The sequence below is a fragment of the Hylobates moloch genome, unplaced genomic scaffold, assembly GCF_009828535.3.
Source record: "Hylobates moloch isolate HMO894 unplaced genomic scaffold, HMol_V3 SCAFFOLD_22, whole genome shotgun sequence".
In the NCBI taxonomy this organism is placed as follows: domain Eukaryota; kingdom Metazoa; phylum Chordata; class Mammalia; order Primates; family Hylobatidae; genus Hylobates; species Hylobates moloch.
In genome coordinates, this window is record NW_026652297.1 from 8,405,114 (window position 1) to 8,431,353 (window position 26,240).

Consider the following 26,240-nt stretch of genomic DNA (forward strand, 5'->3'; position numbering starts at 1 on the left):
AGCACTTTGGGAGGCTGAGGCAGGTGGATCACCTGAGGTCAAGAGTTCAAGACCAGCTTGGCTAACATGGCAAAACCCTGTCTTGACTAAAAGTACAAAAATTAGCTGGGCATGGTGGCATGTGCCTGTAATCCCAGCTACTCTGGAGGCTGAGACAGGAGAATTGCTTGAACCTGGGAAGGCAGAGAGGTTGCAGTGAGCCAAGATGGTGCCACTGCATTCCGTCCTGGGTGACAGAGCAAGACTGTCTCAAAAAAAAAAAAAGAACAATAAGGTAGGCTTTATTCTGGAGGACTATCAAGATAGGTATAGGGACTACTTCAGTGGGATCTTATGGTGGGAGAGAGAATTTAGGCTCAACTTTGAATACAATAAGGAAAAGTGAGAAATTATAGCCAAAGAGCAGAGTGAGAGTCAGTGGATGGAAAACTACTAAGAGGAAACGTTGAGGTAAGGGGAAATTCTTGCTAACCAACCTAATAACATTCTCAAGAAGGCAGGCCAGGGTGATCAGATATCATCTGGAGGATGCTGGAGAATGAGATATCGAGGTTGATCAGAAATTGAGGATGGGCTACACTAATTTAGCAGAATTCTTGCTCAAATTAGATAATGCAGAGATGACCATGGAAGTCCAAAAGTTGAGGCCTAGTTGGAAAAGAGCTTGGAGGAGCCTGAGTGGAGTTTGGTCAAGGAGGAAACTTCGTCAGTAGGTTTGCCTGTGGCATTAGAAACTACTCCATTCTTTTATTTATTGAACAACATTTGTGGAGCACCTGCTACATGACAATCACTGCTGGCAATAAAGAGATTAAAAGCCATAGTCTCTGATTCCTGGTGGGAGGAGACAGGTAAGTCAAGTGATTATTAAGTTTGTTTGATAAAGCCAGTGAACAGTGACAGTGTTAATAAGCAAGTGGTCTAGGCTTCCCAGAGGAGAGCACATATAGTTCAATTTTGAAGGGGCTAGCAGAGAGTCAGGTGAGGAGAGGGTAAGAGATGGGTGGCTCAATATCCATACTGCAACTTGTGCAAAGGCATTGATCAATGATGGGAAGTACTGTTATGGTGAGAGCAAGAAGGGAGTGGGAGAGGTACATAGAGATCCAGTTGTGGTGACTCCTCATAAAGAGGAGTTCGGACCTGATCCTGAAGGCACTGGAGAGCCAGAGACCTACTAAAGAATTTTAACTGGGGGTGGGGGGGGGTGGGGGGGTGTGGACCATAGAAAGATCTGCATTTGAACAGATCACTTTGACAATTAGTGAAAAGATCAGTGAGGAGGAATAAGAATGGAAGTAGGCATGTCAATTTAAAGGGCCCCCTAGAAAGCAGGATGATGCCTTAGGATACTCAGAGATGGAGTCTCACTCTGTAGCCCAAGCTGGAGTGCAGTGGTGCGATCTCGGGTCACTGCAACCTCCACCTCCTGGTCTCAAGTGATTCTCGTGCCTTAGCCTCCTAAGTAGCTGAGACTATAGGCACGTGCCACCACACCCGGCTAATTTTTTATATTTTAGCAGAGACAGGGTTTCACCATGTTGCCCAAGGCGATCTCGAACTCCTGGGCTCAGATGATCTGCCCGCCTTGGCTTCCCAAAGTGCTGGGATTACAGGCATGAGCCACCACACCTGGCCTACATTAATACCTTTAAACATAGATAGTCTAAAATGTTGACTGTAAATAAAAAGAATATGACCTGACAAAATTTTAGAAAGGAGAATTTAATGCATCAGCTTTATTGGTAAGAAAAAATGTACTTCATGAAGATTTGTAGACTGTTAGTACTTCAAAAGAGGTGTGATAGACCTCTCAGTAGGTGAAATGTGCCAAGCTTACTAATAAGATACCTGTATCATTTCAGACTACTTATGATCTTAGTTATAAATGTTCTCACCGGGTGCTGTGGCTCACGCCTGTAATCCCAACACTTTGGGAGGCCAAGGAGGGCGGATCATTTGAGGCCAGGAGTTTGAGACCAGCCTGGCCAACATGGTGAAACCCCGTCTCTACTAAAAGTACAAAAAATTAGCCGGGCGTAGTGGCATGTGCCTATGGTCCGAGCTACTCGAGAGGCCTAGGCAGGATAATTGCTTGAACCTGGGAGGTGGAGGTTGCAGGGAGCTGAGATCGTACCACTCCACTCCAGCCTGGGTGACAGAACGAGACTGTGTCTCAAAAAAAAAAAAAGTTCTCTTGCTTTTTATTATATATCATATGATCCTTCTTTCAAAGAGCAGTCTATGCTAGAACTACTAAATTATCTTAAACTGGAATTTAAATAAATTATATAAAAGGCTATAGTTTGAAAGAGAAACTATTACATTAATCCCCAACTTTGAATTTTATGCATATTCCAGAAAGTTGACATTTACCTTAAGCTGTAAGACAAAAATCTTAATTTATCTTCATTTATTTTAATTTCATAAAAAAGAAAATATCCTATTTCTTTCTTTTTTTAGAGACAGAGTCTTTCTCTGTTACTCAGGCTGGAGTGCAGTGATATGATCATAGCCCACTGCAGCCTTGAATTCCTAAGCAAGTGGTCTTCCCTCCTCAGTCTCCCAAAGCACTGGGATTGCAGGCATGAACCACTGTGCCTGGCCAGAAAATATACTGTTTTTCACTTGGGATTGTTTTACTAATAGCAAGTTATGAAATGAAATGATGGCATAGGGTAGCTGTTTTAGAAGTGACGTGGTGTCCCACCACACAGAAACTGAGCTGAAAGTTAGAAACCAAAAGACTTGAAAATCCTGGTATAATTATTTTCAGGAATGATCAATCTAACAAAATTCAAAAGTAACAAAGTATTTTGGATTGTTTTAAAAATAGTTTTTGTTTACCTTTCTACCAGCAACTCGCACAGGTTTTTGGATAAACTTTATTGGACTCATGATTTGCCTTAAAATTTGAGGATAATTTTTTTATCTATAGGGTTTTGGACTGACAAGGAGGAACTAAAGAAACTGAGACAAAGTGAAGTGGTTTTCAAGCCACAGAAGAAATGTCAAGAATATGAGATGAGTCTGGAAAACTGGGCCAAAGCAGTGAAACGCTCCATGAATTGGTATAACAAGACATAACACTAAATGAAATGATCAAAACCATAGGTAGCTGGTTTATGTGACGTGCAGATGAGATGAAGCTCAGGGATAACCAATATGACAATGACTAAGAGGAGAAAATTTTAAATAAGCTTCATAATTTAAGAAGCATTGCTTTTAAAAACAAAACAAAACAAAAAACTCTTTATTTTTTTCCCCTAAACCATGGTAAGGCAGCAGTACCTCAAAACTTTATATCTTCTATTTTGTAGCAAATTCCAAAGGACATTGGTCATTTCCAACCTTATTTTGACAGTTATGGGTCCTCTTCCTTTTTATACTGGGTCAGTGGTACATAGGAACATAATGATTTACCATCCAAGCTAATTGTTCTGGGTCAAGCACCATGCACATATTGTTCCAAAATTATGTGAAACATATTTCTTTAATTCTTTAAGTGGGCTATTTGAAGTACATATAGCTAAAAAGAAAGAATAACTGAGAAAATGTGGAATTTTGAAACATTAATATTTTATGTTTAAAGCCATAATTTCCTAATATTATATCCAAATATGAGCTTAATATGTCCCTCTCAGATAAGCTTATGAGTTAGTTAATGATTTTCTTTACTGGTCTTAAAGACACTGCCTTAATTTTTCCTTGTTCAACCAAAATCTGAGCATTCCTTCTATGTTGAAAACACTGAAAAACTAATTTTATTAATGAACTAAAAAGAATATTGATTTTTAAGAAACAGAAAAATACTACTTATTTTCCTTCTCAAATAACGTTTCTTTCAAAAACTTCTGGCTGAAGTATAACATGCTGGTAGTTAACATAAATCTTGCCTTTCTCTTGTTCTTTATCTTTCTTCGTTGTTTAGATGCTTGTATAAATATCTTTTGTTTTTATTAAGTGCCTAATTGACAGAGCTTAATTTGAAGAAAGTGCCCTAATTTATTGACCACTTAAGAATTGCCTTTATTGGGGTATTTTATTTGTTCCTGCGTCTTTTTGATGTTTGTTCAGTCTACTCATCCTCTGAGTATGTGCGGCGGATAGCTTATAGAGGGGAAGAGAGTGTGTCTATGCTCAGGATTGCCCTTCAGCCACTCAGCCAGAGATCCACAGGGAGCAGCAAGGACAGTCTCACATTCTCAGACTTTCTGGCAAGAAACAGTGAGGAGGAGTAAGTTGTGAGTAGTGTCAAGCTGGATGTAGAATTGTCCTAAGGCAGTTGACCCCACCTTCCAACATGTTTTCACTTTATTTGCCCCTCCCTACATTTGGGGTAGGTTCCATTTGGATTTGCAGCAATAATGACTTTATTTCTCTCTTGGTCAGGATTTAGCACATAAAATCCTTTTATTATAGAACTAGCTATTTTAGTTACATAGTAATGTAACTAATGGAGAGACTTATAGAGAATTTTGTTTTTGCTGTCATATATGTCCATTTTGGAGACAGATATGATAGAACTAGAAATTAAGTTGCATTTCTGCAAGTGCCATTTGAATGAACTTCAAGTATCTTCTTAATTATTAAATTTTCTGATGAAGGCATTGTAACAAATTATAGTATCATTAAATCTACTAATTAAGATTTGGAAATGTTTTTGTTATTAATAAATAGAGGTATTTCATTTACTGTAAAAAGTCAAACTTCATTATGTAGATAAATCTTATTCTTTTCATTCTTTCCCCTGTTTACATCCTTTTTACAAAGCTTAGTCACCAATTAAAGCTTTCCTATCAAAATCACATGGAAGCTGCTCTGTTGTTCTACTGTTACACATTCTGTTTCTCAGTGAGTGTAATTTTTTTTTCTTTTTCTTTTTTTGTAGAGACAGGGTCTTGCTATGTTGCCCAGGGTAGTCTTTAATTCCTGGCCTCAAGTGATCCTCCCACCTTGGCCTCCCAAAGTGCTGGGATTGCAGCTGTGAACCACTGCACCCAGCCAATGGGTATAATTTCATAGGAAATAATTCTTTTTGTCAGAATATACTGAATTGTAATATTAATACCTGAAAATTTGTTAGTTCACTTCTTTTCCATGTTCTTCTTTCCCAACATATAACCACAAAATAAAGGATAAATACTTTGGGCTGGGTGCAGTGGCTCATGCCTGTAATCCCAGCACTTTAGCAGGCCGAGGTGGGCAGATCATTTGAGGTCAGGAGTCCAACCTGGTCAAACACGGCAAAACCCTGTCTCCACTAAAAATACAAAAATTAGCTGGGCGTGGTGGTGCAAGCCTGTAATCCCAGCTACTCGGGAGGCTGAGGCAGGAGAATTGCTTGAATCTGGGAGGTGGAGGTTGCAGTGAGCCAAGATCATGCCACTGCACTGTAGCCTGGGCAACAGAGCAACACTGCATCTCAAAAAAAAAAAAAAAAGATCAGTACTTTTCAGATAATGTTGGACAGTAACTTTGAATGTCTCTCATCAGAATTGAGCATCTCCTCAAGTGTCAGTGGCTATTTTTTTCTTCTGTGAATCTAAAAACTAATATTTTATTTTTAGTATTTGTGGGCATTTTTAGTGATAAGAGTTTAATAAATATTTTCAGACTTAACCAAAATCAGAAACATGACATTTGCTTTTGTGGTTGCAGAAACAGTTGATAAGATCAATTGAGCAACAAAATTGTCCTTTCTTTTTTTTTTTTTTGAGACGTTGTCATGCTCTGTTGCCCAGGCTGGAGTGCAGTGGCACGATCTCAGTTCACTGCAACCTCCCCCTCCCAGGCTCAAGCAATCCTCCTGCCTCAGCCTCCCAAGTAGCTGGGATTACAGGTACGCATCACCACGTCCAGCTGATTTTTGTATTTTTAGTAGAGACAGGGTTTTACCATGTTGGCCAGGCTGGTCTCAAACTCCTGACCTTGTGACCCACCCACCTCGGCCTCCCAAAGTGCTAGGATTACAGGCGTGAGCCACCGCGCCTGGCTTGTCCTTTTATCTTCCAAGTTTATTTTTCATTTGTATGCTAATATTTGAAGTTTAGAAAAATTTGTGCTACTTCTCAGCATGTTTTATTTTCCCATTATAGATCTATCAGATATTTTTAGAAGGTCTGCAACTGTCTGATAAAGGAAGAGAATGTTCCTGTTCAATCTATCTTAAAGTGCTACTAATTGCTTTTATACTATAGACGTACTGATTTTTTCATCTTTTTTATCCAACCATGGCATGGTTTCCTAGTCTCAGCATTGACATTTTGGACTGGATAAATCTTTATTTTGGGATGCTATGCTGTACTTTATAGGATGTTTAGCAGTATCCCTGACCTCTGCCCTCTAGCTACAAGTACCATCCTCCTAGTTGTTATGGCCAAAAATGTCTTCGAACATTGCCATTCTGAGAGGCAAAATTGCCCCCAGTTGAGAGTCACTGATACAGGCTGTTAGAAGAAAATCGAAGACTCAGTGAATATAGTGTCATACTCCTTCTCTTTTTGCCTCATTTTACCTTAGGAAATGGTTGTTAGCAAAAAAATTAGTTAATCGTATCTTGAAATAAATAGGGTTTCTATTTTGCTGATTAATGAAGAAAAAATAAATCTCAGCTGGGCACAGTGGCTCACACCTGTAATCCTAGCACTTTGGGAGGCCAAGGCAGGCGGATCACTTCAGCTCAGGAGTTTGAGACCAGCCTGGGCAACCTGGCGAACCCCAGTCTCTACAAAAAATACACAAATTAACTGGGTGTGGTGACACACACATGTAGTCCCAGCTAACTAGGGGGCTGAAGTGGGAAGATCACTTGAGCTCCAGGAGGTGGAGGCTGCAGTGAGCCAAGATCGTGTCACTGTACTGTAGCCTGGGTGGCAAAGTGAGACCCTGTCTCAATCAATCAATCAATCAATATCTCATGCTGTAATTGTCTTCTGATGTTTTCATCAGCCCCACCTCTGCAGCCTTAATTACTGGAGTAGGTCCATGATTTCAGTGTAGGGTTAATGTATTCTGCAGATCATCTTTGATTTGATCTGCTTTTTTGCTTCCTTTTTATCCCTGAACAAAGGAGATCATCATTCTCTTTAATCTGACTTTTGTGTAAATCTCTACCAGACGGGAAGCTCCCTGAAAGCAGAAACTGTCTGCTTCCCCAGAACTTAGCACTGTGCTTTCATGTATGTGGGATAAATTTTTACTTTGTTTGTTAGTGCAACTTTGTTTGTACACGTTATCCTTGATATTACATACATTTATTGATGGGGGCAATTTATATTTGTTGTGAGTAAAATACTTTTTTGTTTGATTAAGAAGAACTATACTCTTCCCAGCACTTTGGGAGGCCAAGGAGGGTGGATTATCTGAGATTGGTAGTTTGAGACCAGCCTGACCAACATAGAGAAACCCCATCTCCACTAAAACTACAAAAAAATTAGCTGTGCGTGGTGGCACATGCCTGTAATCCCAGCTAGTCAGGAGGCTGAGGCAGGAGAACCACTTGAACCCCTGAGGCAGAGGTTGTGGTGAGCCGAGATCGTGCCATTGCACTCCAGTCTGGGCAACAAGAGTTAAACTCCATCTCAAAAAAAAAAAAAAAAAAGAAGAAGAAGAAGAATTACTCTGTAGTGAGAGCTAGAATCCTCATATTGTTTATTTAAAATTTTTGGCCAAGTACAGTGGCTCATGCCTGTAATCCCAGCACTTTGGGAGGCTGAGGCCAGAGGATCACTTAAAGCCAGGAGTTCAATTACAGCTTGGGCAGCAAAGCGAGACCTTCTCTCTACAAAAAAATTTTTTTTAATTAGCCAGGTGTGGTGGTATGCCCCTGTAGTCCCAGCTACTCAGGGAACTGAATCAGGAGAATCGCTTGAACCCAGGAGTTCGAGGCTGTTATGAGCTATGATTGTGCCACTGCACTCCAGCCTGGGCAACAGGGCAAAGCCCTGTCTTAATAAAATAAAATAAAATTCTTAATATGTTTATATATTTGAAAAACTATTTGTGTAGAGACACATGTCTGTAAATACACATAGATATATTAACTTTTTAAGCTTTAATTGAAGCCTTTCTCTTCACAGGTTTTATATATTTGACTGCAGATGACTAACAGATTGAATTTTAAGAGTGCCAAACACTCTGGTGCTATAGGGAAGGAACTTCATAAATAGCCCCTCCTGTAAGGGACCAGTCTTTAATTTAAAATAGTCCAGCCCAGGAATCTGGCAAGAATTTTGTAATTATTTGAGGAGAGATGTAGATATACCCTGGAGTTCTTTGACTTTAAGTTATTCTAGAGTCATCCCAGAGATGGCCTAGAAGACTGGAATCTACCCCAAAGGATTCTGAATCCCTTTGGGAAATTTAGACTATGATTTTCAGTAAGAATTAAAAGCCCCAAGATAAGCATGGTGGCTCACACCTGTAATCCCAGCAATTTGTGAGACCAAGGCGGGAGGATCGCTTGAGCTCAGGAGCTTGAGACCAGCCTGGGCAACATAGTGAGACCCCACCCATCTCAATTTTAAACAAGAGAGAAAAAGGCCAGGTGCACTGGCTCACGCCTGTAATCCCAGCACTTTGGGAGGCCAAGGCGGGTGGATCACTTGAGGTCAGGAGTTCAAGACCAGCCTGATCAATATGGTGGAACCCCGTCTCTACTAAAAATACAAAAATTAGCCAGTCCTGATGGCGTGTGCCTATAGTCCCAGCGACTTAGGAGGCTGAGACAGGAGAATTGCTTGAACCCGGGACTTGGAGGTTGCAGTGAGCCGAGATTGGGCCACTGCATTCCAGCCTGGGTGACAGAGCGAGACTCTGTCTCAAAAAAAAAAAAGGGAGAGAGAGAAAAAAAGCCCCAAACATACCTTAGGCCTTTACAACCTACTTGGTCCCAGAGTCGTCTTATTGTAAACCCAAAGCCAGGTCTTCTGGTTCGAACCAGTCAAAATGGGTAATCTAAAAAAGTTAAATAGATGATTCAAAATCATGTTGGTTGTTTTTTTCTTTTCAAATCCCCTTTCTAAGTAAAAGGAATCTTTTTTTTTTTTTTTAAGTTTTGAAGCCTCATAGCCATACATATTTTGGCACCAGCATCTATTGGCACCTAAGTCATTGGCTGTATCATATTCCCATGGGACCCTTGTTCCTAGAGGAATGCAGGAATGATCTTGGAGTGGGAGGGACAGAGACAGGTGCTTGCAAGATCAGATATTTCTGAAATTCTCTGCTATTCTATTTCTGCTGTCTTTCCCCACTTTACTATAAATTTGGTGTGTTATAAAATGACTGTGTTTAGATAGATACCTGTGATATTTAGGAAACAAATGATATAGAGACTCCCATTTAAATGAATCTTATCTTTATAAGAAACAGCCAAACTGTTTTCCAGACTGGCTATACCATCTTACATTCCCACCAGGAATGTATGAGTGATCCAGTTTCTCTGCATGCTTGCCAGCATTTGGTGTTGTCACTATTTCTTATTTCAACCATTCTGTTTATCCTTTTCAGTGAAATTTCTGTTCATATCTTTTGCCCATTTGCCAACTGAGGCAGGAGGATCACTTGAGCCCAGGAGTTGGAGGCTGCAGTGAGATATGATCTCTAAATGTTTGCTTAATGAGCCATATCTTTAAATATCTTTTTTAAAGTTTTTAAAAATCAGTCCAGTGGTTTATGTGATTATGTGGGATTTTTTTAAATCTTTCCAGGCAAAATGTATATAGCGTTTTGAACATATTTACACTGTACTGAGCCCAAGAGTTCTCATATTCTTTCTTTGCCCATTATAGAGTATGGTACTAATACTGTATAATAGTAAATTTTCAAAGATACCTTTATTTAGAATGTTAGAGTATACAGATATATACTTTGTACATAGTTATCATAATGTTTCTAACCTTTTTATTTAAAGTAGGCTGATTTGTGTAAAGGTTTCAGAATGATTTTGTTAATAAGTTGTTAGAAACTTTCCTATTTGTGCAAGATGGTAAATGTAGATTCCAATTTGTATGCCTCAGTGAATTCATAATCTTATTTCTCTGATGTGAGCCACTATGCCTGGCCTTCTCTGATGTTCTTAATGAATTTTGCAGTTTTATTAAATTGTCATTGAGAACCTCCTAAATCATTGTTAAGATCTATACAAAAAATCAAGGATCCACAGTAATAGAATATTTTTCATCTGCATATGAATTTTTCCCTTCCCTTTTTGTCTACTTTTAGATTTAAAAAAAAATTACCTGGACATTCTTATTAAATACTGTTACCTGTTTTGGTTTCTGCACATTAAGAAAGTCACAGAGAAGCCAGACACAGTGGCATGGTCTTCTATTCCCAGCTACTCAGGAGGCTGAGGCTGGAGAATCACTTGAGCCCAGGAGTTCGAGGATAGCCTGGGCAACATGGCGAAACTTTGCAAAAACAAAAACAAGGCCAGGCGTGGTGGCTCACACCTGTAGTCCCAGCACTTTGGGAGGCCAAGGCGGGCGGATCACGAAGTCAGGAGATCGAGACCATCCTGGCTAACATGGTGAAACCCTGTCTCTACTAAAAATACAAAAAATTAGCCAGGCGTGGTGGCAGGCGCCTGTAATCCCAGCTACTCGGGAGGCTGAGGCAGGAGAATGGCATGAACCCGGGAGGCGGAGCTTGCAATGAGCTGAGATTGCGCCACTGCACTCCAGCCTGGGTGACAGAGTGAGACTCCATCTCAAAAAAAAAACAAAAAACAAAAACAACAACAACAACAACAAAAAACAACCAGAGAAATAGTACTTGTTAACTACAGTTGTGACTGTAGGTAAACTTGGGCCTTAATATGGTTAGACAAGAAGGGTTTTATGTAGCCTTGCCTTTTTAGATCCTATTTAGACTTACTAGTCTATATTCTACATTCTTGCACGATGGAAATTACTAGAGAAGTGGGATAATTCTTTGTTGTGGGGAAAATAAAATTTGTTGTGAAAATATACTGTATTTTAAAATATTCAGAAAGATTATAAATAACTGGAGAAAAGATAATTTCAAATACTAATGTGATGCAATTAGCCTAGCAGATGTTAAAAATCCTTTATGAAAATTATAATCTAAAATTATTTGGGAAATTACAATGAAACTGAATAATCTGTACATGTTGGTATATTAAAGCCATTTTTATTTTGTGTTTCTCTGTTATTTGCTTTGAATTCACACACATATTTAGTGACATCTATATGGGTGGAAAATTCAGTCAGATAATCTGGATTCCATTCCTTGACCCTAGTGGAGTCTCTCATGAGCCCACAGTATTATTTCATAGTAGAAGATGTATGAACATTCATAGTAGAAGAATGATGAACGTTGAGTTGTTTGAAGAAAGGAAGAGGTTTTGGTTTTGTCATATGTTGTTTTTTTTTTTTTTGTTCGGAGTAATATTATTCTACTGAAGAGGACAAGGAACAGGGAACATTATGGAGATATGTGGAGCTGACGTTGCTGAAGTTTCTCTGGTTATTTTGTAGCAATAATTTTGAAGAATGGATTTTATTTAAAAGAAATTGTAGAAAAAAAGAAATGATGATGATATTGAGTATTTGTGTATTTTTTGCTCTTTAAAAAGAAACAGAACCCGTTGAGAGGTGGAGCTTAGGCTGGAAGTGGTGGCTCATGCCTATAATCCTAGCACTTTGGGAGGCCAAGGTGGGAGGATCTCTTGAGGTCAGGAGTTTAAGACCAGTCTGGCCAACATGATGAAACTCCGTCACTACTAAAAATACAAAAATTATTCAGGCGTGGTGGCGCATGCCTGTAATCCCAGCTACTCGGGATGCTGAGGCAGGAGAATCACTTGAACCTGGGAGGCCGAGTTTGCAGTGAGCCAAGATCGCGCCATTGCATTCCATCCTGAGGCATGAGAGGGAAACTCTTGTCTCAAAAAAAAAAAAAAAAAAAAAGTAGAGATTATAAGGCAAATACATTAGATTTGCCAAATTTTCCTTCCCCCTTGCCCACCACTTGAGCAAGAACATTTGCTACCAGATCCCAGGGAGTTCTCAGATCCTTTCACCCAGCCCAAGGGAGCCCTTGTCTTCTCTCTTCCAGAAACCCATTATTTCTATTAGCATCCCAATCTTCATCACCAAACACCGTCAAGAACTGAGAAGAGTCTGAAATTTTACTCTACTTTGGAAGCTAACAAGTTAGCCTCCCACAGTTTTATAGATACAAGTTGAGTATCCCTTATCCAAAATGCTGGGGATTGGAAGTATTTCGGGTTTAAGATTTTTTTTTTTGATTTTGGAATATTTTTATTATGTATACTTTCCAATTGAGCATCCAAAATCTGAAAACTTGAAATCTGATACCCAAATCTGAGCATTTCCTTCACACATCATGTCAGTGCTTAAAAAGCCTCAGATTTCACCAGCTTGGGCAACATAGGGAGATCTTTTTACTAAAAAAAAAATAAATAAGAAAATCAGCCAGGCATGATGGTCATGCCTGTAGTTCCAGCTACTTGGAAGACTGAGGCCCGAGGATCACTTGAACCCAGGAGTTCACTGGAAGATATGATCATGTCACCACACTCCACTCTGGGCAAGCAACACGCTGTCTCTAGTAATAAAAATATTTTAATTAAAAATGTCAGATTTGAGAGCATTTAGGATTTCAGAGTTTTGGATTTGGGGTGCTCAACCTGTACTGATGACAAAAGATATGAGACTCCTGCCTCAGAGATTAAAGACTTTATTACTCATGGCATAGCAAGCACCAATTATCTTCATATTTACGTTGGTCCTCCTTGCCTCCTAAGTCCTGTGAGGAGCACTTCAGGTTAATCCTGTGAATGCAGTGGTTTGTGGTAAAGCTGAAGAATCTCAGGCTCAGGAAACCTGAGTCTTTCGTAATAGATTGGAAGTAAACCTCTCTGATTCTTGTCCCAGAGGAAAATTATTTTCACGATGTTTGATCGTTGGTGTCGCCCTCTGCTGTGGAGGGAGACACCGTCTCTGTCTTACAACAAAAGCCACAGTGTCTCTGCCTGTAACACAAACGGAAATGAGAAACCTATTTAGAATTGTCTCCCAATAATAAATTCATTATTTTGATTGTGGCAATGGTTTCATGAGTGTATGCATACATCAAAACTCATCACATTGTTCACTTTATTTACAGTTTATTCTGTGTCAGTTATACCTCAGTACAACTGGGGGGAAACAAAGTCTTGCTACTCACATATGTCATTGGGACCAGCAGTCTCAACATCACCTAGGTACTTTTTAGAAAAGCAGAATTTCAGGCCTTATCCCAGACCTACTGAATGAGAATCTGTATTTTAATAAGAGCCCCTTGTATTTAATTGTTAACTTTTTGTTTTGAAACAATTTTAGAGTTACAGAAAAGTTGTAAAAATAGTACACAGAGTTCCCTTTTCATTAGCTTCTCCTAATTAACATCATGTATAACCATAATACAATTACTCAAATCAGGAAATTCATATTGATACAGTGATCTTAACTAATCTACAGACCTTATTTGAATTTTGCCTGTTTTGTGAGTGATGTCCTTTTTCTCATTCAGAATTCAGTCCAGGATCCCACATTGTATTTAATTTTCATGTGTCCTTAGTCTCCTCCAATCTGAGACAGTTCCTCAGTCTATTTTTTTCATGGCCTTGACATTTTTGAAGTGTACTGGCAGTTATTTTATAGAATGTTCCTCACTTTGGCTTGGCCTGATTTTTTATGGTGTGTAGATTGAGGTTTTGCACTTTTGTTAAAATACTGCAGAAGTGATATTGTGGACTTCTCAGTGCATCCTATCATGAAGCTATATCCCTGTGTCTTATTACCGATGATGTTAACCTTGATCACTTGATTAAGATAAAGATAGTGTCTTCCAGATTTTCCACTGTAAGGTTACTATTTTTCTTTAGTAGTTATTAAGAATTTTCTGAGAAGATACTTTGAGACCATGTAAATGTCCTGTTTGCCATCACACTTTTCGCTCACTAGTTATAGTGTCCATGGATAGTTTTCTCCTGCAACAATCATTCCGGTGTTGAGTGCCTAGTAATGGTGATTTTCTATTCCATTATGCCTTTTTATTTATTAATTGAATTCTACTGTATGGAAGAGCTGTCTCTTATCCTCCATTAATTTATCACTCAGTTATTTATATCAGTTTTGGTCACCTCTTGCCCCACTTCCTATCCTCTTGGCCCACCTTTTTTTTCCACTCGTTGCAGCAATCAGCTGCCCTGGCGTGTGCTGGCAACACCTTGCCTCATTGTGCCTTACCATATCTCCTGTTCTGGACTAGGATTTCCTTGCCTCTCAGCTTGGAATACTTGTCTGAACTTGCTCTGTTATTTTCACCCATGTCCAAACCTTGAAGTACTAGAGAGTTGACACCCGACAGAGCAACTTTTTCACAGTGAGGATGGGAGCCAGTGTGTAAATATGCCCCTCTTCTGTCCTTCAAGTGGACAGTTTTGAGGTGTGCTCTTCAAAACTTCTTGGAGAGTCCCGTCCAGGATCAAGCCTCAGTAGCCTCCAGCAATGATCATCTCAGTAACACATCTCAGTAACCCATAACACATGGGGTTGGCTTTTCCTTCTTCGTGTTTCATGCTTGCCGTCTCCCACTCCAGTTCACTGGAATCATCTCCCAAAATAAAACAACTGCATGTAAGAAATTGTGTCAGGGTGTTTGTGGGGAAGGAGAACCAGCTAAGATCTGTGCATTACCAGCTGTTAAATATTTTGACTGTCACCCCTGTTCATAATCTAAGACCCTATGGAAAATTTCACATGTACAAAGGAGACAGGAATATTCATAGTATCAGAATATGAAAAAAAGGTAAAAACTCCCAAATGCCTTTCAATAAGAGAATGGATTATGTGCCGGGCATATTGGCTCACATCTGTAATCCCAGCACTATAGGAGGCCAAGGCAGGCGGATCACTTGAGGTCAGGAGTTCGAGACCAGCCTGGCCAATATAGTGAAACCCCATCTCTACTAAAAATACAAAAATTAGCTGGGAGTGGTGGCACGCACCTGTAATCTCAGCTACTTGGGAGGCTGAGGCAAGAGAATCACTTGAACCTGGGAGGCAGAGGTTGCAGTGAGCTGAGATTGCGTCACTGCACTCCAGCCTAGGCAACAGAGCAAGAGTCTGTCTCAAAATAAAATTTAAAAAATAATAGAATGGAGTATGTAAATATTTTTGCGTTAGTGAAAATGAATGACCACCCATCAAGATAGATGACCCTCTTAAACAAAATGTTGAGCAAAAAAAAAAAAAAAAAATTGCAGATGAATAATAAATTTTATTCCAAATTTATGAAGTTCAAAAGCATGAAAAGCTAAGCAATATATTATTTGGATATACATACACATGTGTTAAGATTATAAAGAAGAACATGGAAATTATACACAGAATTTAAGATGTTATTTTGGAAAGGGAAAGTTGTAGGGACACACTGGTAGGGGGCACATGAGGCTTCAATGGTGTTAATAATATGTTGCTTAAGCAGATACATGAGGGTTTATCATGATTCCTTGTCTCACATTTACTTTATATTTTTTAGGGTGAATAAAGTATTTTATCCTAAAAATATTTTAGGTTTGATATTAAGGGGTTACTTTTATTAAGGGTGACTTTGAAACCTTTCTACTGCTCTAATGCAGTCATTCCAGAAAACTGGGGAGAGGTTGAATCCCTCCGTGAGGAAATTCCAAGGCTTCAATTCTACTCTGTCCTATTAAGGTGATTAAACTGTACATAACAGGATTGTCTCTAGAAGCAAGACCCAGATTTGACACTTATAAGTGTTATTTCTTTTGTCAGTCACTAGATGGATTTGGTGTGAAAAGAAGATGCTTTAAAAAAAAAATCTGAAACTGTTCTGACAACTGCAGATCTTTTCGTGTGATAAAAGGTGTCACTAAGGACCTTCTTACTCCAAGTGTGATTTTTGGCTGCTGAGGCAGCACCAGCATCACTTGGAAGCCTGTTGGAGATGCAGAATCGAAGCCACACCTTACAGACTGAATTGTAAGATTCCCTAAGTGATTACTGTGCACCTCAAAGTTTGAGAGGCAGTGGTCCAGGAGTCTGGTACTTCCACCTGCAAAAGCAGTATCCAGTGCCAGGAGAGGGGGCAGCACATGGAAATGCCTCAGGTTTAACTGCAATGGAGCCATCTTTTTCACAACCTCTTTGTGTTGGCTATTCTGTGGCCCACATATTTCTAAATAGAGAAGACTTTATTATACCTCTCTCCTCTTTGCAAATTTGCTGGGCTGTGGACTCTCATCTATTCAATAAAAACATTGAACTTCCATTAAGCACTGAGGAGATGATAGTGAATAGAATGATATGACTTTGACTCTAGAAGCTTACAGTCTAATGGGATGCAGGTAGCAAGTGAGTAATTACAAGTTTAATGAATGTTGGAAAGTCAAAGAAAATTTTATGGGAAAAGAGTTGGAGATGGGGACTCGGGAAGCTTTTCTGAAGAAAGTGTTGTTTAAGTTTAGATGAGAAGGCATGTGCAGGTGAGTTGTGGGTGAACTGGGGGATTGTTCCAAGCATAAGGAATGCCAATGAACGGAGCTCTTTGGACATTTGTGTTTGTATTGCCAATGCCTTGCATAGTTCTTGTCATACAATAAGTGCTTAATAAGTGTTTGCAGAATCAATAAATGTTCTGTCAAATTTCAGATGTCTACTCTCTGGCACTGGAGATGGTGGAAACTTTATTTTCCTTTTCAAAGGAAATAAGATCCCTTAATGGGGAAATAAGAAAGAAGACAGAAAGCTGACTGTTGTGCAAATTGCTAAATTGGAACTATGAGTGGGAATGAAAAATTGATTTACATGAATTTTCTTCCCTGTAGCAACTTGACAATTTATTCTGTTCTGGAGAATTCTCAGTTTTTGGCTTAAAAACCAAGCTGTTCCTCCTTATTCTGAATTTCTTGGCCTGCTGTGAAACTAACATTTACTGTCTTTTACAACATGCCCTGATTAGGTCATGGAAATTCACAACTAAATCAAACTAGGATATGGAAAATTTGAAACTTTCACTGCCCATTTTATGTAATGGCGTTGGAAGGTGTTATAAAACATTGACTTTTAAATCTTTTTTTTCAAAAGCTATATTATACAATGAATATAATAATTGCCATCATTTACTGAACACTTACTACATGCATTACATAGCAAAATCCTCATACTACCTCTGCAAGAGAGTAAGTTGAACCATATGAAAATTGCCCAATATCAGCAATTTCGTGTGGTTCAACCTAGTATCTTCAGACTCTGACCTATAAAGAGGTTAGGGAATCCCTGATAGCCATAACTTCACTCCAAATTTAGTACTGAATATTTTAGTATACTATCTTTTATAGATAAAGAGATCCTAAGATAGTTACAGCTCCTCTATGACAGCGACCCCTTTCCCTACATTAGCCCAAGCACTTTGTGTGTGTACTTCCATCATGGTTATTTACACATTGAATTGAGGTGGTTTACAATCCATTTCCTCTGCTACACTGAGTTCCTTGAGGGTGGATGTTTTGTCTGTCTTGTTCATTTTTGTATATGTAGTACCTAGAGTGAAAAGTATTTGTTGAATATAACTTTAAAAAAATTTTTTGTGGAAACTAAATTTTTATTGATTTGTTACTGGAGAATGTGAAGTAATCACTCCATTGGGGTTTTTGCATTTTAGAATCAGTCAGTGGAGTACTGCATTTGACATTCTTGGACTCTCAGGACTACTTACATGCAATTATGCATACAATTGTCTCTCCACCCTGCCCCAGAGAAAGATCTGAAAGTGCTCTGTTACCTATCTCATCTCCTTTAGGCATTTGCTTAAATACCACCTTCTGCGTGCCACCTTCCCTGATCACTATATTTAGGACTGAAGCCATTCCTCCAATACCTCTGCTTATTTTTTTTTTCCCATAGCACACATATCAGCATGTAATATAGTTTTTGTTTTGCCTATTCTTTTGCATATTATCTTTCCCATCCTGCTAGAATGTAAGCTCCATGAAGGCAGGAGTTTTTGTCTCTATTTTGTCCACTGTTGTCTCCCCATGTCAAGAATAGTGTTTGGGGTCGGGCACGGTGGCTCACGCCTGTAATCCAACCACTTTGGGAGGCCTAGGCGGGAGGATCTCTTGAGTCCAGGAGTTCCAGACCAGCCTGGGAAACATGGTGAAACCCCGTCTCTACTAAAAATACAAAAATTAGCCGGGTGTGGTAGCGTGGACCTGTAGTCCCAGCTACTCGGGAGGCTGTGGTGGGAGGATCACCTGAGACTGAGAGGTCAGGGCTCCACTGAGCCGTGATCCTGCCACCGCACTCCAGCCTGGGTGAGAGCAAGACCCCGTCTCAAAAACCAACAAATGAAGTGGCATATAGAAGATCTATAAAATTTGATTGGAGTAAAATGAGAAAGATGTAATCGTTTCAACGCGCTGTTCACACAGGGTTTTTCACATCGGCACGAATGAATGAACAAAATCTTTTCATATGGAACCAAGTGTACGGGTATTTGCGCTGTATGCGGTTTCCGCGGGACATAATGACCTGTCCTGGTTTGGGTATTAACTTGCCTGGATATTGAAGAACCTCCACATTCCCAGTGGTCTCTAACCCATTGTCTGAATAAGTTCAAGGTGTTCCACAGTTGGCCGCACGCATAGCCTCACTCACGATCACTCGCCCCCCTGTCCCTTATTGATGCTCCTCCAGGGCGACCCGCCAAAGGCCTGGGGACCGAAATGGAACTGCCGCAGTCCCCCTCCTTCCAAGAGAGCTGGGTTTTTCTGGCTTCGGGGTCAGTTGGAAAAGAGATTCCCACCCAAGTCTCAGGGTGGGAGTAGGGGGGATGAGATAGGAGTGAGTAGGAAGTGTGTCTAAAATTCTAGGCCTCAGGCCCGCAGCTGTTCCCGGAGGCGGCGGGGAAGCGGGGTGGTCGGGTCCTGCGGAGGGCTCCCAGGGAGGCCACAGGGGGAACCAAGGGGCGGTGGCTGAGTGCACGAGGCCCGCCCCTGCATCTGTTGGCCCCCTACTCCCAAAGGGAAGCCTGGGGGCGGGGTTTGTTTACTCCGTGCACGCACTGCCGGCCCGGCCAATCCGTGGGGAGCGGCGCCTGGCGTCGCACATCCCGAGGGCCAATCGGCGCGCACCGTGCTGCTCCGCCGCCAAAGCTTGCGCGGGGGAAGCGGGGCTGTAGCTAGGCAGGGAGAGGGCGATCGAAATCGGCAGCGGTCTCGGCTGCGGCGCTGCCGGCGCTGCCGCCGCTGCCCGGCCCGCGGGGCGCGCCCTGACCCTTCCTCTTTGGGCAGGCTCGAGGGCGCGCGCACGGTCGGCGTTCCGGGGCCTCAAACTCCTGGGCCTTGACCGGGCAGGCCGCGTCTCCCTGGGTGTGAGTCCACCAGGACCTGGCCGCCGCCAAGCGCGGGCGCCACAGAAGCGGCGGCGCCCGAAGACGCGCTCCTGGCTCGGCCCGACAGCCTCGCTTGGCCGCCAGTTCTTCTGCAGCCGAAGGCGGTAAGGTCTGGGGCGAGGGCGCGGGCCCGCGCGCGGAGGGCCTTTGGACCCGGCCGGGCGCGTTCCTGGGTAGGTTTCCCTCCCTGCGCCCAGGGGCCCCCTTGTTCCCCCACGAGTCCCATCTGTTTAGACCTGGGTTCTGCAGGCCTGGCCGTGTAACCCGTGAGTGTCTGGGCCAGAGTCGAAAGCAGAGGAGGGTCACCCTCTTAGTGCATAGAGCAAATCGGGGGAGGTAACGTCCCTGAGTCACGCCTCGTGGAAGAGGGGAAGGGCTGCTTTCTACTTTCTCGTTCTCTTCAAAGAAGGATGGCTTCTAAATCTGGTTTTCCGATTTTTCTCTTCTCCTTTCATGACTCACACGCCTCTGTCTCCACCAGGTGTTTGTTTTTAAAAAGAGTTTCTAAGCTTTGTGTGCTTGGAAGAACCTCATATGCCCCATAAAGGAACTTTTCTCTGAAGTAGAGGATCGCTTTTTGGGCCCAGACTCCTTTGAGAAAATCTGGAAAGCCAAGGTCTCTCTTCACAAAGAAGTGTAAGGGTTTTCCTAGGATCTCTCTGAGAGACGGTACAACGAAGTGGATGAGCGCCCCAGTCTCTCTTACCAGCCTGTGCTATCTTCCATTGTGTGATCTCGGTTTCTTCATCTGTAAATTAGATTCATCCACCTATTCGGTGTGTTTCGGGGAGTGAGTGGACTAATGTATGGAATGCAATCGTAAGAAAATTCTCCACTTGTTAAATGCCTTGCATTAGTTAGGCACTTTTATTATTGACTGCCATGGATGCTGGTTTAGAAAAAGACTCTATATTATTTCCCTTTTAGTGTTGAGACAGTGAACGGGCTCATTCCTTTTCCATATTCACTGCTGAAGCTACCTTTAAGCCCATGAATACTTTTATCTTTTCCTCATTCCATCTCAGAGGGCACAGACTCCCTGTCTCACTTATTTGCTTTCTTTCAGTAAGGCTCTCTTTTAGCTCAGCCTTCTCCTTCCCCTCTCTCCCCGAGATCTGAGTTTTGTGTCTTTTCATTTGACTTGCACAACCTATTTTTTTTTTTTTCTGGGCCATGTGTTTTCTCTTAATGGCTTGAATTTATCTTCACCTAATAAAGTTATTTACCTGTTTTTTTTTTCAGCTCGTGAATATATATTCAACTATTTTCTATATGGCATAATCATGTCCCTGTCTCTCTTTAAAAGTAAATATAAAAATAGTTTAATTGATCTATATTGCAGCTTCATTTTCCATTTCATTGGTTAGCCTGTTATTTAGCTAAACTTTATCACTATCAGATTACTATAATTAATCTTTAATGGCAGTGTCCATTCTCAGACCGCACCAGGAGAAAAATCAAATGCCTAGACCCCAGATTCTGTCACATTTGTGTACTGGCTCTGGATGTGTTTATTATTTATTAGAACATCTTGTGCCTGTAACTAGTAGACGTGGTGTCTGTAGCGTTGTTCTGGCTGTGCAGTTGCAGTTTGAGCACTGTGGCCCTTACATTTGTTAATAAAGGTTCAAGACTTACTAAACTCTTACTTTTCAGTTCTCTTCATTTTTAGGTGTTTAAAAAAGAAAGCTGAATTTTTCTAGCGTGTAATACTTCGTATTCTCATTTTGTGATCATGTAATTCCTCCCACCCCGACTTTTGTGAATGTGTAGTCCAAGTGGCACATGGAAGTTTTTCTCTGGCAGCTAAAATTCTTAACTGTCTGAGCAGTGTGCCCTCAGTATAACTGATGAAGTGGGATGTACTTCCTTGTCATCGTCTTTTAAACTCTTATTGCAATATGTGTTATAATGGATCTCAGAAGAAACTAGAAAGCATAGATTGAGAGTTCTTTTAGATCATAGAATTTTAAATTGTAGTGGATTTTAAAGAGAATCAAATACGCTCACCTCTTCATACTTGAATCCTTTCCATTTTAATCTGGGATACACGACTCCAGGTGTGCGGCATGAATAGATATGAAAGTAGACTTGTGAACTCTTGGAAATATTATGCAAAATTATGCATATTTATATATTTTTTGGAGAGACTATTTATAGTGTCATAGTTTCTGAGGCAAAGATATTTGGTCAATTCTTTTTTTTTTTTTTTTTTGAGACAGGGTTTCTCTGTGTTGCTCAGGCTTGTCTGGAACTCCTGGGCTCAAGTGATCCTCCCACCTCATTCTCCCAAGTAGCTGGGGTTATAGGCACACACCTCGCCATGTTTGGACAACTCTGATTTTTAAAATTATTTCTTTCACTGAACTAGAAATTGTGTCCTCACTGTCTCTTCTGTATTGTGGGTTTTCAACTATTTGAAGATACTTATATTCCACTGAGTGTTAGAAAATATTCTCAGTCTTTAACCTCTGCTGGTGACTTTTGTGTCATTGTTTTCATTCACATCTCCTCACAGAACTCATAGCCCACTTGTGGATTTGTTTAGTTCATCTGCATTGTTCCGACAAGCATGGTACCCCAAATTAGGTATTAACTAGTATAGAAGACTAAGTTACCTCTCTGATTTTAAAGCATGTACTTTAAGAGTAGACTTGCTTCTTTGGCAACCACATTACACTGTTAATTTATAATAATTTACTAGTTAAGAAGATTAACTTTGGGGCTAACCTTCCTGTGTTTAGATCCTAGCTCTGCAGTTTATCAGCTGGGTAACCTTGAGTAAATTATGTAAACACTCTGGGCCTAAGTCTCCTCATCTGTAATATGGGGTTAATAATAGTGTCTATCTTACACAATTCTGAAGATAATTAAATTAATGTATATATGTAAGTCATTTAGAATGGGTTGTGGCATCCAAGTAGTATGTATGTATGATACCTATTTTACTATTGGTTTCCTTGTCAACTAAAATTGTTGAATTATTTTGTTCATGCTCTCTCCGTTCTTAAAGTCATACTCTCTCAATTCTTTAACAGAATATTTTTTGGTAGGACTTTACATGTATCTGTATTTTTATTTTGTAAGATTGCTTCTAGTCTGTTGACATTAAAAAAATCCTGATTTGGTCATCCGATAAATATCAAATCTATGCATTTGATAAACATACAAGTTTGATAATTTTGGCATTGCCTTCATGCAAATTTTTCACTAAAATGCTCTCTAGGCAGGGCTGAGGGCAGAGTTCTTTACCTGCTAAAGACCTCTCTTAAAGGTGATAAAAAATTTTATTATTCATTCTTTGGTTCAGGTTGGTCAGCCAATTAGAAATTCAGCTAATTTATCATCATCTACCTCATATGTTTCCAAGTTCTCATTAGGAATATGTGAGGAACTTTGACAATTGCCTTACTAAAACCCAGATTTTATATGCCTCTTTTTTTTACCCTATCATTACTTGTCCTTATTGAAACTATACTATATTCCAGTAGCATATGTTAATTACCACTTTTTTGTCTTTTTTTTTCAGAAAAGGATTTTTTATTATTTATTTATTTATTTATTTATTTTGAGACAGAGTCTCTCTCTGTCACCCAGGCTGGAGTGCAGTGGCCTCCTGGATTCAAGCAATTCTCCTTCCCCAGCCTCCCGAGTTGCTGGGTCTGCAGGCGCTTGCTACCACACATGGCTGATTTTTGTATCAGAAAAGGATTTTTTAATTCAAGTAAAAATGTGGAAGGCTTTATGAATTTGTGTGTCATCATTGCACAGGGGCCATGCTAATCTCTGATTTGTTCCTGTTTAGTATATGTGCTGCTAAGGGAGCACTGATTACTACTTTTTCTAAGTATTCACAAACTTCTCTTAGTAATGATTCTAGAATCGTCTAAAATTATGTTTAACTTCAATGATCAATAGTTGGCAGGATCCCATTTCTCTTTTTTTGAACACGAGTACTACATTTTTTTGTCTTTAGTCTTCTGGCAACCTCTCCTGCTCACCATAGTTCCTAAATGATTGCCAACAGCTGTGTGGAATTTTATTTGGAGCAACATACCTTGTTGAAGGTTTACTTAGAGCAGTTAGGAACTATCTTTTATCTTCATGTTCATATTGAGCATTCATTTCCGCCAATTCATTGATAAATTTATTAAATGCCCATGTTGCACAAGATATCAATGCTTGTTTACTTGAGCCATCGGAAGAGAATTTTTCTTAATAAAAATGCCTGAAGCAAAAAGGTAATGTACATCTATTTCTCTCCATTCCTCCTATTGTTAATATTACCGTAGTCTGCCACCATTCCTTCTTTAGTGTACTGCAGTAATAGCTTCCGGTTAACCTTCGTTCTTCCAGTCCTTTTCTGTCTCTGGTCCTTATGTATGGTAGCCAAAGTTATCTTTGTTTTAAAAATGCATGTATGTTTTAAAAGTCGTTTCTGGGAGGTGCAGTGACTCACGCCTGTAATCCCAGTGCTTTGGGAGGCCGAGGTGGGCGGATTGCTGAGCCCAGGAGCTCAACACCAGCCTGGGCAACATGGCAAAACCTGTCTCTACTAAAAATACAAAAAGTAGCCAGGCTTGGTGGCATGTTCCTGTAGTCCCAGGTACTCAGGAGGCTGAGGTGGGAGGATCTCTTGAGCCCAGGAAGTCAAGGCTGCATTGAGCTGTGATGGTGCGACTGCACTCCAGCCTGGGCAACAGAGTGAGACCCTATCTCAAAATAAATAAATAAATAAGAATAAATAAATAAGTCTTTTCTTTCCTAGTGTCATAAGTTGTAATCTAATTAGAATTTTATTTCTGAGCATAGTACTTTCCAACTCTCTTTTTCTGTTTTCTCTTTACTGTCCTTTTAAATTCAACCCCCCCCCCCCCCCCCGCCCTGCTTTTTTTTTTTTTTTTTTTGATACAGAGCCTTGCTCTATTGGCCCAGGCTGGCAGTGGTGCAATCTCGGCTCACTGCAACCTCCGCCTCCTGGGTTCAAGTGATTCTTGTGCCTCAACCTCCCAAGTAGCTGGGATTATAGGCATGTGCCACCACACCTGGCTAATTTTTGTATTTTTAGTAGAGACAGGGTTTTGCCATGTTGGCCAGGCTGGTCTTGAACTGCTAACCTCAAGCAATCCACCTCTCTTGGCCTTCCAAAGTGCTGGGATTGCAGATGTGAGCCACTGCGCCCGGCCTCAAGCCCTTTTTTACCTTTGGGTTTCTTAGGGATGATATGAACCAGCAGCCAGATAGTAGGCATAGAGAGATGGTAACTCCGCACCAGTTGGTCTTTGTGTGTATTATTCAAAAGACACATGTGAAGTGCTTCCTATGTTACAGGCAGTGTGTGAGGCACTAAGTTGACAAAGGGACATAACATAATCTCATCCCTCAAAGAATCCTAAGTGCAAGAAAAGATGAAATAGGGGAAAGTAGCTTGGAGAACCCAAAAATGTAACTTCTTTTTGGTTGGGTCTTTTCCAGTGTAGCTTCTTTTTTTTTTTTTCTAAAGTGTTACGAATTCATTCAAATATAAGTGAGTGATTTGAAAATTAGCCATTGTTGATTAATGATTTTTTCACTAGTGCCACTGTTTACTATAAGTGAAAAAATAGGCTGGGCGCGGTGGCTCACGCCTGTAATAATCCTAACACTTTGGGATGCCGAGGCGGGTGGATCGCTTGAGGTCAGGAGTTTGAGACCAGCGTCGCCAACATGGTGAAACCCCATCTCTACTAAAAATACAAAAATTAGCTGGGTGTGGTTGTACATGCCTGTAATCCCAGCTACTTGGGAGGCTGAGGCAGGGGAATTGCTTGAACCTGGGAGGCAGAGATGGCAGTAAGCTGAGATCTTGCCACTGCACTCCATCCTGGGCGACAGAGTGAGACTCTGTTTCAAAATAAATAAATAAATAAACAAACAAAGAGGCTGGGCATGGTGCCTCATGCTGTAATCCCAGCTCTTTGGGAAGAATTACTTTGAGGCCAAAAGCTTGAGACCATCCTAGGCAACATTGCAAGGCCTCATCTCTACAAATGAAAAAAAGTTAGCCAGAAGTGGTGGCACGTACCCGTCGTCCCAGCTACTAAGGAGGCTGAGGTGGGAAGATTGCTTAAGCCCAAGAGTTTGAGGCTGCAGTGAACTATGTTCACGCTGCTGTACTCCAGTTTGGATGACAGAGCGAGACTGTTTCAAAAAAAATAATTTTAAAAAAATAAGAAAATATATATAAAAGACCATTTCTGTGTAATCTTAAGATACGTATTATCTTAAGTTTGGTTGTATTTCAGCTAATTGATTAAATCATGATTATGAGCTATATTACTCTATTTTACTGACTGGTGTACTGTGAACAGAAGAAAGTACATGCTTAGATAAGATGTATAATACTAAAGTCAATCATCTGAACTTTTAATTTTTTTAGTTTTAATTTTTGTGAGTACGTAGTAGTTGTATATATTTATGGGGTACATGAGATGTTTTGATACAGGCATGCAATGTGAAATAAGTACATTATGGAGAATGGGGTATTCATCCCCTCAAGCGTTTTATCCTTTAAGTTACAGACAATCCAAATACACTGTGTAAGTTATTTTAAAATATAAAATTAAGTTATTAATGACTGTAGTCACCCTTTTGTGCTACCAAATAGTAGGTCTTATTTATTCTTTGTATTTTTTTGTACCCATTAACCATCCCCACATCCCCATAACTACCCTTCTCAGCCTCCGGTAACCACCCTTCTACTCTCTCTGTCCATGAGTTCGGTTGTTTTGGTTTTTAGATCCCAC

At 40.4% G+C, this 26,240-nt stretch overlaps 2 protein-coding genes and 1 non-coding gene across 8 annotated transcripts in view; 2 read left to right on the top strand and 1 right to left on the bottom strand.

The window, feature by feature from the left end:
* The window catches only part of GK5 (glycerol kinase 5), a 67,363-nt gene extending 56,196 nt beyond the window's left edge, over window positions 1-11,167 (top strand). The window contains exon 16 of the mRNA XM_032143744.2: window positions 2,939-11,167. Coding sequence (XP_031999635.1) covers window positions 2,939-3,087 — 149 coding nt within the window. The 3' untranslated portion in view covers window positions 3,088-11,167. The remainder of the gene's footprint in view (window positions 1-2,938) is intronic.
* An 8,070-nt stretch (window positions 11,168-19,237) lies between these two features.
* The window catches only part of TFDP2 (transcription factor Dp-2), a 193,162-nt gene continuing 186,159 nt past the window's right edge, over window positions 19,238-26,240 (top strand). For all 6 annotated transcript variants that reach the window (XM_058433376.1, XM_058433375.1, XM_032143360.2 and 3 more), the window contains exon 1: window positions 19,238-19,559. The gene's annotated coding sequence lies outside the window, so the exon portion shown is untranslated. The remainder of the gene's footprint in view (window positions 19,560-26,240) is intronic.
* Window positions 23,182-23,283, bottom strand: LOC116462216 (U6 spliceosomal RNA). The gene has a single exon (XR_004246303.1). It is a non-coding gene; the product is annotated as a U6 spliceosomal RNA (small nuclear RNA).